Source organism: Caretta caretta, chromosome 27, assembly GCF_965140235.1.
Source record: "Caretta caretta isolate rCarCar2 chromosome 27, rCarCar1.hap1, whole genome shotgun sequence".
NCBI classification, from domain to species: domain Eukaryota; kingdom Metazoa; phylum Chordata; order Testudines; family Cheloniidae; genus Caretta; species Caretta caretta.
The window spans coordinates 8,280,016-8,294,510 of NC_134232.1; the positions used below are offsets into that span (position 1 = coordinate 8,280,016).

Here is a 14,495-nt window from a genome sequence, read left to right on the forward strand (position 1 = left end):
ACACACTATGCACAAAAATAGATGTGCACAACAAGTCTGACCCTGTCAGTGATTTTAGGGAGGGGCAATCCCAGAGTTTTCTGGGAAGAGAAGATTCCTGCCTCCCTGGAAACGTGCTGAACGCCCACTGGGGATTTCTGCATGCAGCACACACTCCATCCTACCAGCATTGGGAGGCGTCTTGGGGGTCGTGGGCGTTTTTGCCGGGATCCGGGTAGCGTTGGCTGGGCTTTTTTGAGTCTGTGCTGCAGACCTGGGAGCAGCCATCTTCATTCCGCTTTTCATCTCCGGACCCTGATGGCGGAATCGGGACAAAACGTTTACCATGTGGTTTGCAGACCCACGAGAAAAAAAAAAACCAACCAACCGCCCAGTGAAGGGACATTCTCAAGATTTTTTACTCTCTCTTCACTCAGATAGCAGAGAGCTTGCAAAGAGCTCCTCGGCTCCTGCCCCCACCATCCCAGGACTCTGCCGCAAGGTGAGGAGGGTAGGATGAGCAACTTCCAGGATGACCTCCACATGTACAGCCATTTTAGTTGTAAATGAGTCACCGCCCCTTAGCATGCTGCCCCATGATGATGTGCCGGCTGCACCAGCCCCAGTGACTGGAAGCCCTGAGGTAGCACCTACACTGAAAGGGAAGCACATGGCTGCCATGCCACCTTCCCATGCAAGTTGTTCACTTCAGTTATGCAGTGCCATGAAATGCTTTGCTACCCTTCCCAATTAGCAGGTCTGGGCGAAAAGTAAGTCCATGTCCTTCATCTCTTCCTCAAACTCTTGCCTCACCAGTAACAAAAGCTTCCTTTCCCCATTTCTGATCAACTGTCATTTATGTTCATTCAACAGCCCTTTTAGGGGGCTAAAAGGTTTATGAAAAATTAACCTGCTGGCCAATTCAGACATAAAGGCTTGCTCAGGCTGGTCACTGGTGTTTAAAAATTCAAAAGCAGAATAAAATCTCCTCCTTCCCCATTTCCTTTATTGTTGATTAACCCCTTTCATCCTGCAAGGCAGCTTCCTACATTGGGTTCAAAACCATCTACTCCCTGTCTGAGCAGGACTGGGCATGAAAACTTCCACTGAAAGTGTGAAAAAGAAAGGTGAAGTGCTATTGGTCAGAGTTCAACAATTTCAAACCACTGCTCTTGCTTTTAATGAAGAAAGCTGGAGTATGTTATTGTTTGTTTCTCTCTCTATCAGGTAGAGAGTGCGCTGAGCATTATTTCCAACTGTGAATGTGACATTTTCATTTTTAAAAAATGTACACCAGCCCTGAAACAAGGCATGCCTGCATGCTGGAGATCAGAACTGGTCAGCTCCAAATTCTTTAGCACTGAAGCTCATCCTATTATTCAAGACATACAATTTCTATTCTCCCCCTTCCTTCAGGTTCTAACAAGTTATATGAATGGAAACTCTTAAGAGTCATTTTTTTATATATACACAGAATGATCCAGAGCCCTGTTAGAGGGCTGTGTATTGTGTGTTCTGCATAATTTTGTAGCATGGAAGATCTGACTCCAATATATATGAGATATATCCAAGACTCTGTCAACGCACCCATAAATGCTAACACAACGTTGTTGCAATGTGAAAGAATTCAATGCCTAATTGAAATACAAGACAAAACCCTTCTGCACAAGGAGGAGAGGTTTTAAAAAACAGCATTAAAATGAATGCAAACCAAGGGAGCCTCCGAGCAGATGAGAAAGATGCGACTGCTCTGAATACCACCGAATTATAAAATTTCCACAAGAGCTACTCTTAAAGCCACTCCCTAACCAAGGACAGTAAAGGATTTCATGGTAACATCGCTACTTAGTTTGGGTTTTTTTAATAAACACTGTAAACACCAGGTGCTCCAGCCACCCCATAAATGAGCAGAATGGTTGACTGGCCATTCCTGACTGAAGCTATTCACAGTCTTGGTTGGGAGAATTTTCAGTCCAATTTACCTCCTCCGTTAAGTAACTTGAAGTAGGCAGGAGACATTACACACACAGAACATACTGCAGCGTGGAGAGACAGGCTGATATAACTCAGCACGGGCAGGAATTAATCAGTCAGGAATGGGCAACTAATAGTGTTTTAAAGGTAGCTTTGGTTTCTTTTTCACCAATTTCCTTACCTTTGGCTTGGTTTCTTTTGTTCCTGTACTGGCAGGTCGGGATGTGATAGAAGAGACTCGTTTAGGAGTGGAAGCTGGTACTGAGGACTCAGCAGGACTGGAGGGGTTTTTCAAAGGGGTTGTACTAACAGAGGAGGGTCGTTGGGGGGTAATGGAGGATCTACCTTTCAGGGGTTTGGCAGAGGAAGGTGTGGATGTCTTCACACAAGTAAACAAAATAAAAATAAAATTAAAAACAGATCAGCATGCGAACAAACAAACTGAAAAGGGATGATGGCTAAAGTCAAATATGAATGGCTAGGAGTTAGAGGTGCAATACGCCAAGGCACAAGAGACAGACTTGCGCCTGCGATCAGGAGTTCTCCATCACACGACGACGTCTGGCTTGTCAGACTGAAGTCTCACTTAAAGCTTATTAGTCACCCTGTCACATTTCTTGATACATTTGAAAAAAAGAAGCTGATTTGGCAGAAGCTAGTAGATCTATGACCAGAATTTCCAAAAGGGCCCAGTGCCCACAACAGGGTCAGATTTTCTAACGCGCTCAACACCCAGCAGGTCCCACTGAGAACAAGTCGTCCTGGGAACCTGGCTCCCTAGTTCTTAAGATTCAGAGAACACAGAAGAGTTTGGAGCAGGCAGCAGACTGTTCCCTGTTCCTTGATCTGAAGACACGACCTACTCTGGGGAGTTTGTTCCAATGCTTAATCACCCCCAACTGTTAAAAATTTATTCCCTATTTCCAATTTAGTTTGCCTGGCTTCAGCTTCCAGCCATTGGTTCTTGTTGTGCCTTTCTTTGCTAGATTGAAGAGTGCTTTAGTAGCCTGTATTTTCTCCCCATGGTGGTATTTGTATGCTGTAACCAAGCCATCGCTCAATCTCCTTTGTGATAAGCTCAAACAAGGTATCAGATTGAGCTCTTTAAGTCTCTCCCTGTAAGGCATTTCCCCCAGTCCTCAAATAATTTGTGTCTCTGCTTTGCATCTTCTCCAATTTTCCAACATCCCTTTTTTAAAATATGGACACCAAATAGAGTAATATTCTAGTCTCATCGTCTGCATCATGATGGCAAATCTCAAAGGGACGTCGGTCTCACCACTACAGTATAACTGGCAAAATCACCTCCCTGCTCCTCCTCATCTCTCCCCCATTTAGCCATCCAAGGATCACATTTGCGTTTTTTTGTGTTTTTTTTTTGCTACTGCATCGTACTGAGCAATGACGTTGAGTTCATTGTCCACTATGACTTCTAAAATCCTTTTCAAACGGTATGTCTACACTGAGAAGTTGTCGACAAAACTTTGGTCTTTCACAGGTACTTTTAAAAGCCCCCCCGCGCGAAAGACAAAAGTTTTGCCAACGCAAGTGGCAGCCTGAACGCGGTTTTGTTGGCAGGAGTGCTCTCTTGCCGACAAAAGCTAAGGCCGCTCGTGGGGCTGCAAGTATTTTGTTGGCAAAAGTGCCGACCAGGTACCGACAAAGAGCATTTACACACGCTGACATTTACCAACAAGGCTGTGTCGCTAAAAGCTGCGTTGTGTAGACAAGCCCTAAGCCATGGTTTCCAGGATACAGTCCTCAATTTGGTAGACACTGCCCTCATTCCTTGCTTCTAGATGTATAACTTTGTACTTGGCTGTATTAAAACACTTTTTGTTTAAATAGGCCCAGCTTCCCAAGCGATCAGATCACACTGTATGACTGCCGTGTCATCATGACTTACCAATTCTGCCAATCTCTGACCTACCAATTTTATTCCACAGTGATGTTATATTTACTTACAGATCATTTGATGAACATGCCGAATAGCATCAGGCCTAGTACCAATCCCTGGGGAAAGAGCAACTCCATTTGATGATGATTCCCTGCTGATCACTACTTTTTGAGATCTGCCAGTTTCGCCAGTAATCTGTTTAAACTGTGCTTTATTGATATTCTAGAGTGCTAATTTTTTAATCAGAATGTCATGTGGTATTAAGTCAAATGCCTTACAAATGTCTAAGTATATTACATCTGTGCAATTACCTTTATCAGCCAAATTTGTTATCTCCTCGAAGAGTGAAGTCAGGTTTGTTTGACAAGACCTACTTTCCATAAAACCACATTGAATGGCATTAGCTATATTCCTATCCTTTAATTCTTCATTAATTTAATCCTGGATCAGCTTCTCCATTATTTAGTCTGGGACTGGTGTCAGGCTAACTGGCCTCCTACCCAGGTCATCTATTTTGCACTTTCTGAATACCGGCACATAAGCACTCTTCCAGTCTTATGGAATTTCCCAGTATTAAACTGCGTGTATAATTCAGAACACAACACTCTGTCGGATATGGACAATTTTTTAACTGTTGCTAAGACCAAATTCCCAGCCTTGCTCTTTCTTTGTTCCCAAAACGGGCAGTTATGTAAGTTCAGAACTGCTGGCTCGCCAACCGAAGCCCCAAATCTGCAACTGTATTTCACAAAGGCTTACCCTCGCAGCTGCATGGATCTGATTCCAGGACTGGGACCCAATTATTTAGAGTAATAGTTTTTGGAAAGTTACACACTTTGGACTCCTGCCATGCACCTTGGGGTTTCCTTTGAATTAGTAAAAAACCCAACAGGTTAATTTTTTTAAAAAGTCACAATTTTGTTATGAGTCGATTCTTCCAAGGTTCATGATTTAAAATGGCTGCACGTTCCAAAGAGGAGGAGGGGGAAAAACAAACACACACTAAAAGAAAAGAAAACTGGTAATTAATGGCAAGGTTTCTTAACGAATGTGTGATTTAGGTCAAAAGCAGCTGGGTCTAGATGGAGTCAAGCACACACACAGAAGGCTTACATCATATTTCATACATTTGTCATCTTACCTTAGGCTTTTTCTCTTCAGTATCAGTTCCATCTTTGTCTTTACTGTCAATACGAGCTGATAAAATGCAAATAAAAGACAGTTATGTTCCTCTTCTTGGGGATACTAAATAAATACCAAATAGCTTATAATGCCTGCATTATCATAACATGCATTAACGTTCTCTTTTCTTCTCATTTCAGTTAAGTCTATTAAAAAACAGCCCTTATCAAATTACTTCCTCTTTTTAAAGCGTGTTCTTGCTGTGTTACAGATTAGCCTTAATATAGGAGATGATGCGTTAGAGATGCATGGGAGCATCAAAAACATGCCGCAAGTTTTATACCAGACCATCCTTGAAAAGAAGATTGACATACTGTTCTGGTGGTGACTTTCTGAACAGCTCCATTCTCAGGCTTAAGCCTGTCCCTTTGCTCTTAAAAACAAATGCAGATAAGGTTTTAAGCATCACGTCTGAAGGCTAAAACTCATGAATGCCTCACACCTACGGAGGATAAGTGCTGAAGACCTTAAGTCACAGAACTGCTGCTTCTTGTTTTTCGAAATCACTTTTCAATGTATTACTTCAAAAAGCAATTTTATTGAAATCCATTTGTATTCTTCATCTCTCGCAAGGTACTACTTTCTGTCTTACTGGCAGATATTACTCCTTAGGATTCCGTTTCAGAACCTGTAATATCCCTTGAGGCTTTATCAGCCAAATGAAAGCCATTTAAATTAGATTCATAATGAACACGCAGGGTTTCTTGGGCCATTACACTATTATTTTCCCCCATTAACCTACAAACTACAAGACATTGCAGTATTGCAAAGAAAGAGATTAGATATATAGAATGAGTAACGTGTGAACTACACTCTAGGATGCTAACTACTAAACCCACTTTTTTCCATCAGCAGCTAAATTTCTTCTTAATTTAAAACAGCTCTTATATCTTCTCTAAACTTTGGGAATTTATTCTGACTGGTTATGAAATGTACAAGGTCATTTATAAACAGCTCCAGCAGTCGCCTTGAACCTCCCCCACTATCCACTTCCATAACTTGCCTCATGCCTTTCCCTTTCCTAAAACAGCAAAGGTGCCTTGTGCAATGAAGGCTGTGCTGTGCGTTAGAGATAAGAACTCCAGGTATTTCTGGCTGAAAAGGGAAATACCCAGCCCCTTTTCTGTTCCTGCTACTAAATCAGAAGCTGGCAACCTTAAGCATACTGAAAAGGAGGACTTGTGGCACCTTAGAGACTAGCAAATTTATTTGAGCATAAGCTTTCGTGAGCTACAGCTCACTTCATCGGATGCATTCTGTATTTCTGTAGCTCACGAAAGCTTATGCTCAAATAAATTGGTTAGTCTCTAAGGTGCCACAAGTCCTCCTTGTCTTTTTGTGAATACAGACTAACACGGCTGCTACTCTGAAACCTGTCTTTAAGCATATTGTAACCCAAACTCTCTGAAAACGCAGTCAACGTCCTTTCAAAGAGAGGAAGGACGTGTGCTTCCACCCATTAAACTATTGGCACTAGTGATGGCAACCTCTGCTAATGTCATGAGGTGTGAATGAAGCTTTTCTGATTGCATATTAAGTTTAACAGCATTAACAGCAGCTGCTGATCCCCATGGTACAGTCGGTAGGGTGGGAGCCTCCATCCTCCATTTCCTGCCTCGTGTGAGGGAGAGACTATAGGCTGAATATTCACGCTGACTGGGCTCGTTGTGCCAAGACAGTGTGTAGGCATCAAAAGTGGCACGGGACCTGTACAGACAAGCAAACCTGTGTACCAATGGCAAATGATTCCTGCAGAAGAGTGTCAGAACTCTATGGAGGTCTACGGCTGGCATGGCCCCAAAGAATTCACCTGGTGTTTTAACACCTGTGCACTAAAACATGGATGCTAAGGAGGCTTGTAAATTAGCGAACTGATTTTCATACAGATCCCATTCTGATTGCTTATTAAAACCATTAAGTGAAAAACCCGCATTTCACCATTGGACAGACAGGTGTCCTTAGGATTGCGGGTCTTAGTGAGGAGAATATAGACAAAATGTGCCTGGCGTACTAGCAAAGGCATTTGTGCCGGAACAGGATGACTTTAGGCCCCTACTCGGGCCAGTTAAGCTAACACCGTTGCACGAACTTGAACATCTAAAGTTAAAGCTACCTGACCACAGTGCTATCAGATGAGCAGTTAAATGACTCAAGGTTTCTCAGCGAACATTCTTAGGTATCTAACAGCCAGGCTTCCCCTCACATAGGTCTCTCTTATAATACATCAAAAATTCAGCCATCTCTTTGGAATTGTCTGGGGTGCACACCGTACTGGGCTTGGAAACTGAGGACAAAGTTTCGCCCACTGTGCTCCTCCTCCCTCACCTTTAGAAAAGCCGACATGAAAGACTGGCTCTCGGGGAACACACAAAGCAATACGAGTGGGAGACCCTGCACACTTTATTAGCGACAGCTCTGAAACCATAGCCTGCTCTGTGCTAACGCTACTTCAGTAATGACCAGAAAAAGTTTCAGTCAAACGCTTCTTCTCTTTTATAAATATTTAGAGTGATGGATGAAATTGAAGAGTCTACATAGCAACTTTGATAAATCCAAGGACACTGAAATGAAAAGGGAGAAAAGCACAACTGGGAGCATGTCAGCGTCCATGCAAGGGAACGTGCAACTGAAGCGTGAGTGTGATGCGAATGAATCAAAGGCCAGGAGTAAACCAAGGGTGAAAAGCAGCATCAGCACTCTGGATTTGTTCAGAGGGAACATCCATGGACAACTGTCAAGCAGCAAGATTCAAGGGGTGCCAGTTCTGGTTTTAGAAGCCTTGCCCCGAGCAAGTCACTGGAGAAACAAGCGTGGGGCAGGAAAATGACACACACACCTTTTAAATGAGGAACCCGACTGACTTTTTTCTCTGACATGCGAGTTGCAGGTTTCTTTTTGGGTGCCTCTTGTGTTTCCATGGCCTGCACCATTCCCCCCGTCTCCTGTTGCAAGGAAACACTTCTATCTGCCACGTCCTTTTTTAACCTATCGGGAAACTTGGTTGCGTCGAGTGGAGAACCTGAGATTTCTCCCTCCCTAATTACATTAGCTTCAACTTCCACTTGGTACATACTTTCAGAGGGCTCCATCTTGGCGACATCATCAGACCCTTTCCCTGACAACCACTGTCGTCTCTCATCTAGGATCTGTCCCACTTTATGAGCTTCGCTTTCAGTAACAGGAGTCTCTCTAGACATTTCTGCCAGATTATCTTTGGGTCTGCCTTCTGCTGGAAAGGCATACACCTCCACAGCTTCAAGCATTGTAGAGTCCTGCTGTCCTAATGAGGAAGGTGAATCCTGCTGAATAGTTTCATCAATGTCACGGTCTTCATCTTTTTCATGCCCAGCGGCCTCTTCTTTCAATTTACCTTTGCTGTATAAAGGAGATGGCCCGTCTTTAATAAGGGAGTTGTCAACTGGCTCATACCCCGCATCCTCAACCCCCGGGGACCACTTTTCAAACTGAGCAGCAAGTTTCTCACGACAGAACATTTCAGCTCTTGGAGCACTCTGAGAGGATTTGGAAACTGCTGATGCGGCAAATTCTTCCGTGCACACACTGTGACCTGCTTCATCTGCCAACGCCTTACCCACTCCAACGTCCTCTTTTCCACCACAGTCCCAGGGCTCAGTTCTGGAGACAGCCTCCTGGCTTTCTTCAAAGGCTCTGAAGCCTTCATACATGCCTGGGGGGACTGGTATCGTGGCCTCAGCTCTGGCAGGCATTGCTGCTACCTGTTCTCCAGTCTGCATTTCACACAGAGGGACGAGAGTCTCCGAAATCTCACCTGCTTGTTTTTCTGGCTGAATCTCACTTGCCACAGGCTCCTGAACTCCAGGTTCCACACTCTCCCATAGCCTTGGGGAGCTCAGCTCCTCTGGGGGGCGAAGAGGGAGGGTAGGATGTCAAGCGTGGCAAAGAGTTAGCACAGGTATTTCAATAGAAAGTCATTCTTGCAACACAAAAGAGACTTAAAAGACTTTTTATAACCATTCTACACGGATAAAAGCAATCGAGTCCTACACTGCCACTTGCAGTGGAAAATTCAATTCTGCAGTTTCTCTTTGCTTTAAAGGAATCTTGTCCCTGTAGATAGGCTTAAAATCAGAGCTACTCCACTTTGATTTGATGATACACATTGAATCATCCATCATCTCTGCCTCCTTGCTCCATTGCTGGGAAGAGGTAGAGTACCAAAACAAACACAGGATTTGCCATACCAGATCTATCCAATTTATCCTGTCTCCCATACTGAAAGCCTCAGAGGAAGGAGCCTCCCTCCTGCACCCCAGTAATATGCTGGTGTGTGATCAGTTATGCTCTGTGTACATGGTGGATGGATTCCATCCCAGCCTCCGTCCACAGAGGTGGTCCAAAGTATGCCATGAAGGCTAACATTTGATGATCGTTCTCTTCGCTGGAATAACTGCACAATTTTATAGGCCACAACTTCCAGCCTCTATTTAGTTACAGTGCTGGACAATTCATTAGCTCTTGTGCCAGTGAATGCCACGGGTTGACCACGTGTCAAATGAAGCGTTGCTTTCATTTGTTCTAAATAAATCTGCCAATAATTGTGTTGTGTAACCACAACACAGTGTGGGCCAGAATGAAAAGGGATAGATATACTCCCCAATCTAAGATTACACACAAAACTTAAAACCCCTCCAACTGTCCAAACTAAATAAGGCTAGTTTTAGCGGACACATCTCAGCCACCCAGAATTCTAACCATCTTCACTTCTCTAGACCATTTCTTCTTCTGCTACATCTTTACCACAAACTTGACAGAGCAATACAAGTATTCTAATTCTTTTTTATTTCAGTAGCCTGTCTACGCCATCACAGCACAGGGTGTAGGGGGAGAGGATGGATCACACAACAGGAACACCTGCCTGCAACTGCAAACCTCTGATTTTGTATGTTCCGCCCACTCTGCGGAGTAATTAGTACCATAACATTGCACACCCGTTCTGGAGCAGCTGACAGTATAACCGTTACAAAACAGAACTCACAGTCACAGATGCAAAGATTTTAAGGCCAGAAGGGAACATTTATGATCATCTACCCCGAGTCTGACCACCTGCAGAACACAGGCCAGAGAATTTCACGCATCAAGCCCATACATTCTGGTTGAGGTAGAGCATCTCTTTTAGAAAGACATCTGATCGGGAGGAAAAGACCTTGGAGTGATGGAAAACCCACCATACCCTGAGGTAAATTGTTCCAGTGGTTAATTAAAAGTGCGTGACTTATTTCTATTCTGAATTTGTCTAGCTTCAGCCTTCCAGCCACTAGCTCTTTTCATGACTTTGCCTGCGAAATCAAAAAGCCTAGGTTAGGGAAACTTTTGTACTAAAATCAAAAGCATCCTTTCAATAAAAAACAAATTCTAAAGAGAAATTTTAAAAAAATGGGATAAGTAAAAATCACAACCAAATTAGCCTTTTATCAACACAGTTCTAAGAGAACTCAATGCTTAAGTGAAATCACTGCAGAGTCCTCAAATTCATGATCCAAGACAGACCAAAATTGGATACCAATTGGCAGCTGGCGGGCATTCCACACATGCTAGCAGGCTAACCAGCCGCGCTCATTCACTCAGAGTCGCACTGCAGGTGAACGGAACATACCGAAAGGACGACAAAAGTAGAGACGTGCCCACTACATTGGTTAGCGACATTTCCAAAATGCCTTTGTTGTTCTAACTACAGCGTGCAACACGTGATCAAAGGAGTTGGTAACATTTAAAATGTTCCGGTTAAAAAACTGAAGATTTAAAAGGCTGCCCCTCCCACAGAAACTTGAGACTCACTTCACTACTCTTCCCTCTTCATGCTGAAGAGCCAGTTTTCAAAGTCCGCAGCAAAACAAAACCAAGGTCACTAATTATGATTTATACCTGGCCACAGGCGTGCAGCACTCACCACAATTATATCTGACCCAGAGGAAAATGGATCATAAAATGGAAGTGCCCCTTTTAAAGCATCATTCCCCATTTTTAGAGAAGTAACAATTTACTGCGCCGAAACCTGGTACTCAGTACGGGGGGGGGAAGTTTAAACATCTGGTGAGAAGAGAGAAGTGGCCAGAGCTGGACAGAATGGGCAGATATGCAACGCTTCCATCACATCTCTGCTAATGACCTCAAGCTACACCTACAGAACCCTCTGCTATTCTAAGCCTTGTCCACTTGCACATAAGAACTGCCAATCACAAAAACTTGCATGATGATCCTGTGATACAATTATGGGCAAACTTCTGCTAGGGAGTAGGATAAGAATAACCAAGTTGAAGAGATACAGAAAAAAAAACCATGTACTTTTTAAACATCACTAACTTTGAAAGTACTTCTCTCAGCCAGACAAGTTGTGTGCAATTTTGACAGTAGCAGCAGGCAGGCAGCAGGAAGGATGTACACCAAACAGATGAAGAAATTCATTTCATGTATATGCCACCAAGAAAAATATCTTGCAAAATGGAATTTACTCAGCTTGAAAAACCAAGCATCATGTAAATGGCACAAGATGGAGAGTGTGAGCATGAAAACCATCTTCAGCATATTCAGCTTTCTGCACTCGCCGTTTCATTAGACTGGGGAGGAATCTTCAAAAACATTCTGAGCACTAGCCTCGCTCTGGATGCTTTTGAAAATCCCACCCTGAAGTTTTCAGTTATGTCTGAAGTCAGCATAGTCAAAATCACCCTTTCCAGCCTGACTCCTGTGAGCTAGCAGCTCCCCCTATTAAAGGAGTAATTTTTCAACTCGGTTAAGCAGATGCCCAGTTATGCGGTACGTACACACACAGCACAGTAGCTAGTTTTGTTGTGTTCTGTGTAAAGGAGGCTGGAGGAGACTACTCTGAATCGGTCAAAGTACATAATGAGACTAGTTTGAGGATAATGAGCATCTCCCGTTGGCTGACCCATATTGTCCTCTCTGTGTGTATTTTGCAAGTTGATTCCTCCTTCTATATCTTGGAGGATACTCAACCGTCCGCTATTCCAGACAGAGGACAAGGATTCAGGTTGTGACCTTCCAGGGAAGAAGGGCAATGGATGAAAAGTGGTGGTGTCCCCCTAAAATGAAAAAGTAGGGGGGATACTTAAAGCATCTTGACCATTCCTGGCTAGAGAGAGGCAGTGGCAAGGAGAACTAGATAGTTGGGTGTATAGCAAAGAAGGGAAGCCTTGCAGAAGAAAAATCCCAAACAACTGGCAACTGCTCTCTCTGTTTTGGGTCCCAATTGGATTTTACTATTTCCCAGCAGCAAATATTCCACTGACCTTGAGCACCATCTTCTGCAGCTTGATCCTCAAGGTTAGGAGTAGCTCCCACACCTGCTTCCTCAGCTGATTCACAGTTAAATAAAGGGGGGGGAAAATTACAAAAGTTAAATTTAAATGTCTGCCACGAGAAACAAATTTGCTTCCTTACTGATCCTGTCCACCAGTGTGAATGCATTACAAACAGTACCATAATGTACCTGAAGGCAGCTACCTTTTAACTGCAGCTGAGGGACTGCCCTACTACATCAGAGGTATCTTGGATGACATAGACCGGTACCAGATACTTCAGAGACAAGTGCAGGAAACTGCTGTGGGCAATTACGGAATGGCCTTACCAAGGTTAGCATGAGAATTTATATCCCTTTTTCAGTCCCAAGGGTGGATGTTATCATCCACAAAAATACCTAATTCTTTATTATTGTCAACGGGCTAACTATAACGAAGCTCAGACTAATTCTAACACTAACCCAATGCTCATCCCAAATCTAAAAGCTGAGAGCAATGGGGTAAACGGGCAGACACTGTTAAGTGTCCTCTCACTACCCCAGGCAATAGAAAGAAACAGAGAGGTGGTTGGGGACCCTTGGGGGAGGCAGGGTACAGCATCAGAAATGCTCTGAAGTAAACTGGATGAAATTCAATAAGTACAAACGCAAAGTACTCCACTTAGGAAGGAACAATCAGATGCACATACGCAAAATGGGAAATGAATGTCTAGGAAGGAGTATTGCAGAAAGGGCTCTGGGGTCACAGTGGATCACAAGCTAAGTATGAGTCAACAGCGTAACACTGTTGCAAAAAAAGCAAACATTCTGGGATGTATTAGGAAGAATGTTGTAAGCAAGACACGAGAAGTAATTTTTCTACTCTACTCCGCACTGATTAGGCCTCAACTGGAGCACTGCGTCCAGTTCTGAGCGCCACATTTCAGGAAAGATGTGAACAAACTGGAAAAAGTCCAGAGAAGAGCAACAAAAACTATTAAAGTTCTAGAAAACATGACCTATGAGGGAAGATTGAAAAAATTGGGCTTGTTTAGCCTGGAGAAGAAGACAGGGGACATGATAACCGTTTTCAAGTACATAAAACGTTGTTACAAGGAGGAGGGAGGAAAAACTGATCTCCTTCATCTCTGAGGATAGGACAAGAAGCAATGAGCTTAAATTGCAGTAAGCCGCAGTTTAGGTTGGACATTAGGAAAAATTTCCCATCAGGGTGGTCAAGCACTGGAATAAATTGTCTAGGGAGGTTGTGGAATCTCCATCATTGGAGATTTTTAAGAGCAGGTTAGACAAACACCTGTCAGGAATGGTGTAGATAATACTTAGTCCTGCCATGAGTGCATGGGACTGGACTAGATGACCTCTCAAGGTCCCTTCTAGTCCTGTGATTCTATCATGCAGGGCACATCCGTGGCCCCAAAGGACACGGCTGACCAAAAGAATCCAATCTCTCATTCATGGAGTGTATGAGCACCTAGAGTGGGATCCATGTGGACAAATACTCAAAAAAACAACATCTTGTCTACCTTTTGCCCGGCTGCTGCATGCTGCGCAGAGGTTTATGATGCCCAGAATGATGCCTAGGTCTGTTTCCTGAAGAGCTACCGTTAGCTTAGAACCCAGCAACATCAACGGACAGTTTGAACTATGCTTTCGGATGTGCACTGCCTTGCATTTATCAGTGCTGAATTCCATTTGTCATTCCATGATGCCCAGTCACTAAACTTGACTAGCTCAGTCTTCTTTCAGTCTTGACTGACCTACTTAATTTTGCCCCTTTTAAAATTTTGCCTGCTCACTACTCACCCCTTTCCCCGATGGTTAATATATTACACAATCAGTCCTAATGTACAGCTGGGGGCACACCACCACCCCCGTTAAGCTTCTACAATGTTGAAAACTAACCACTTATTGCTTTTTTTTTTTTTGGCCTCTTCACCAATTTCGGACGCATGACAGTACTTTAACCTCATATCCCATGTCAAGCCTGCAGACAGGACCTTAGACAAAGGCATTTCGATAGTCCAAGTAAACCAGGGGTTCTCAAACTGGGGGTCGCGAGTTGTCAGCCTCCACCCCAAACCCTGCTTTGCATCCAGCATTTATAATGGTATTAACTATATTAAAAAATGTTTTTAATTTATAAGGGGGGGGTGGTCACACTCAGAG

The 14,495-nt window shown here is 43.6% G+C and overlaps 2 protein-coding genes across 16 annotated transcripts in view; both read right to left on the reverse strand.

Annotated features, from left to right (window-relative positions):
• Positions 1–14,495, reverse strand: part of MAPT (microtubule associated protein tau) — a 101,409-nt gene that overhangs the window by 25,479 nt on the left and 61,435 nt on the right. For 8 of the 15 annotated variants that reach the window (XM_075123572.1, XM_048830102.2, XM_075123571.1 and 5 more), the window contains 4 exons: positions 8,823–8,912; positions 4,992–5,047; positions 2,135–2,332; positions 165–294 (listed from right to left, as the gene is read on the reverse strand). In XM_075123572.1, coding sequence (XP_074979673.1) covers positions 165–294; positions 2,135–2,332; positions 4,992–5,047; positions 8,823–8,912 — 474 coding nt within the window. Of the gene's footprint in view, positions 1–164; positions 295–2,134; positions 2,333–4,991; positions 5,048–8,822; positions 8,913–12,321; positions 12,388–14,495 lie in introns of all 15 variants that reach the window. The other 7 variants (XM_048830118.2, XM_048830115.2, XM_048830119.2 and 4 more) reach the window with 5 other exon arrangements.
• Positions 7,107–8,814, reverse strand: LOC125626747 (uncharacterized). The gene has a single exon (XM_048830120.2). The coding sequence runs from the start codon at positions 8,785–8,787 to the stop codon at positions 7,741–7,743; it is 1,047 nt and encodes a 348-aa protein (XP_048686077.1). The 5' UTR covers positions 8,788–8,814; the 3' UTR covers positions 7,107–7,740.

Coding starts and splice junctions, on each gene's coding strand:
- LOC125626747 (XM_048830120.2), bottom strand. CDS start 8,787: ATGCAGACTGGAGAACAGGTAGCAGCAATGCCTGCCAGAGCTGAGGCC.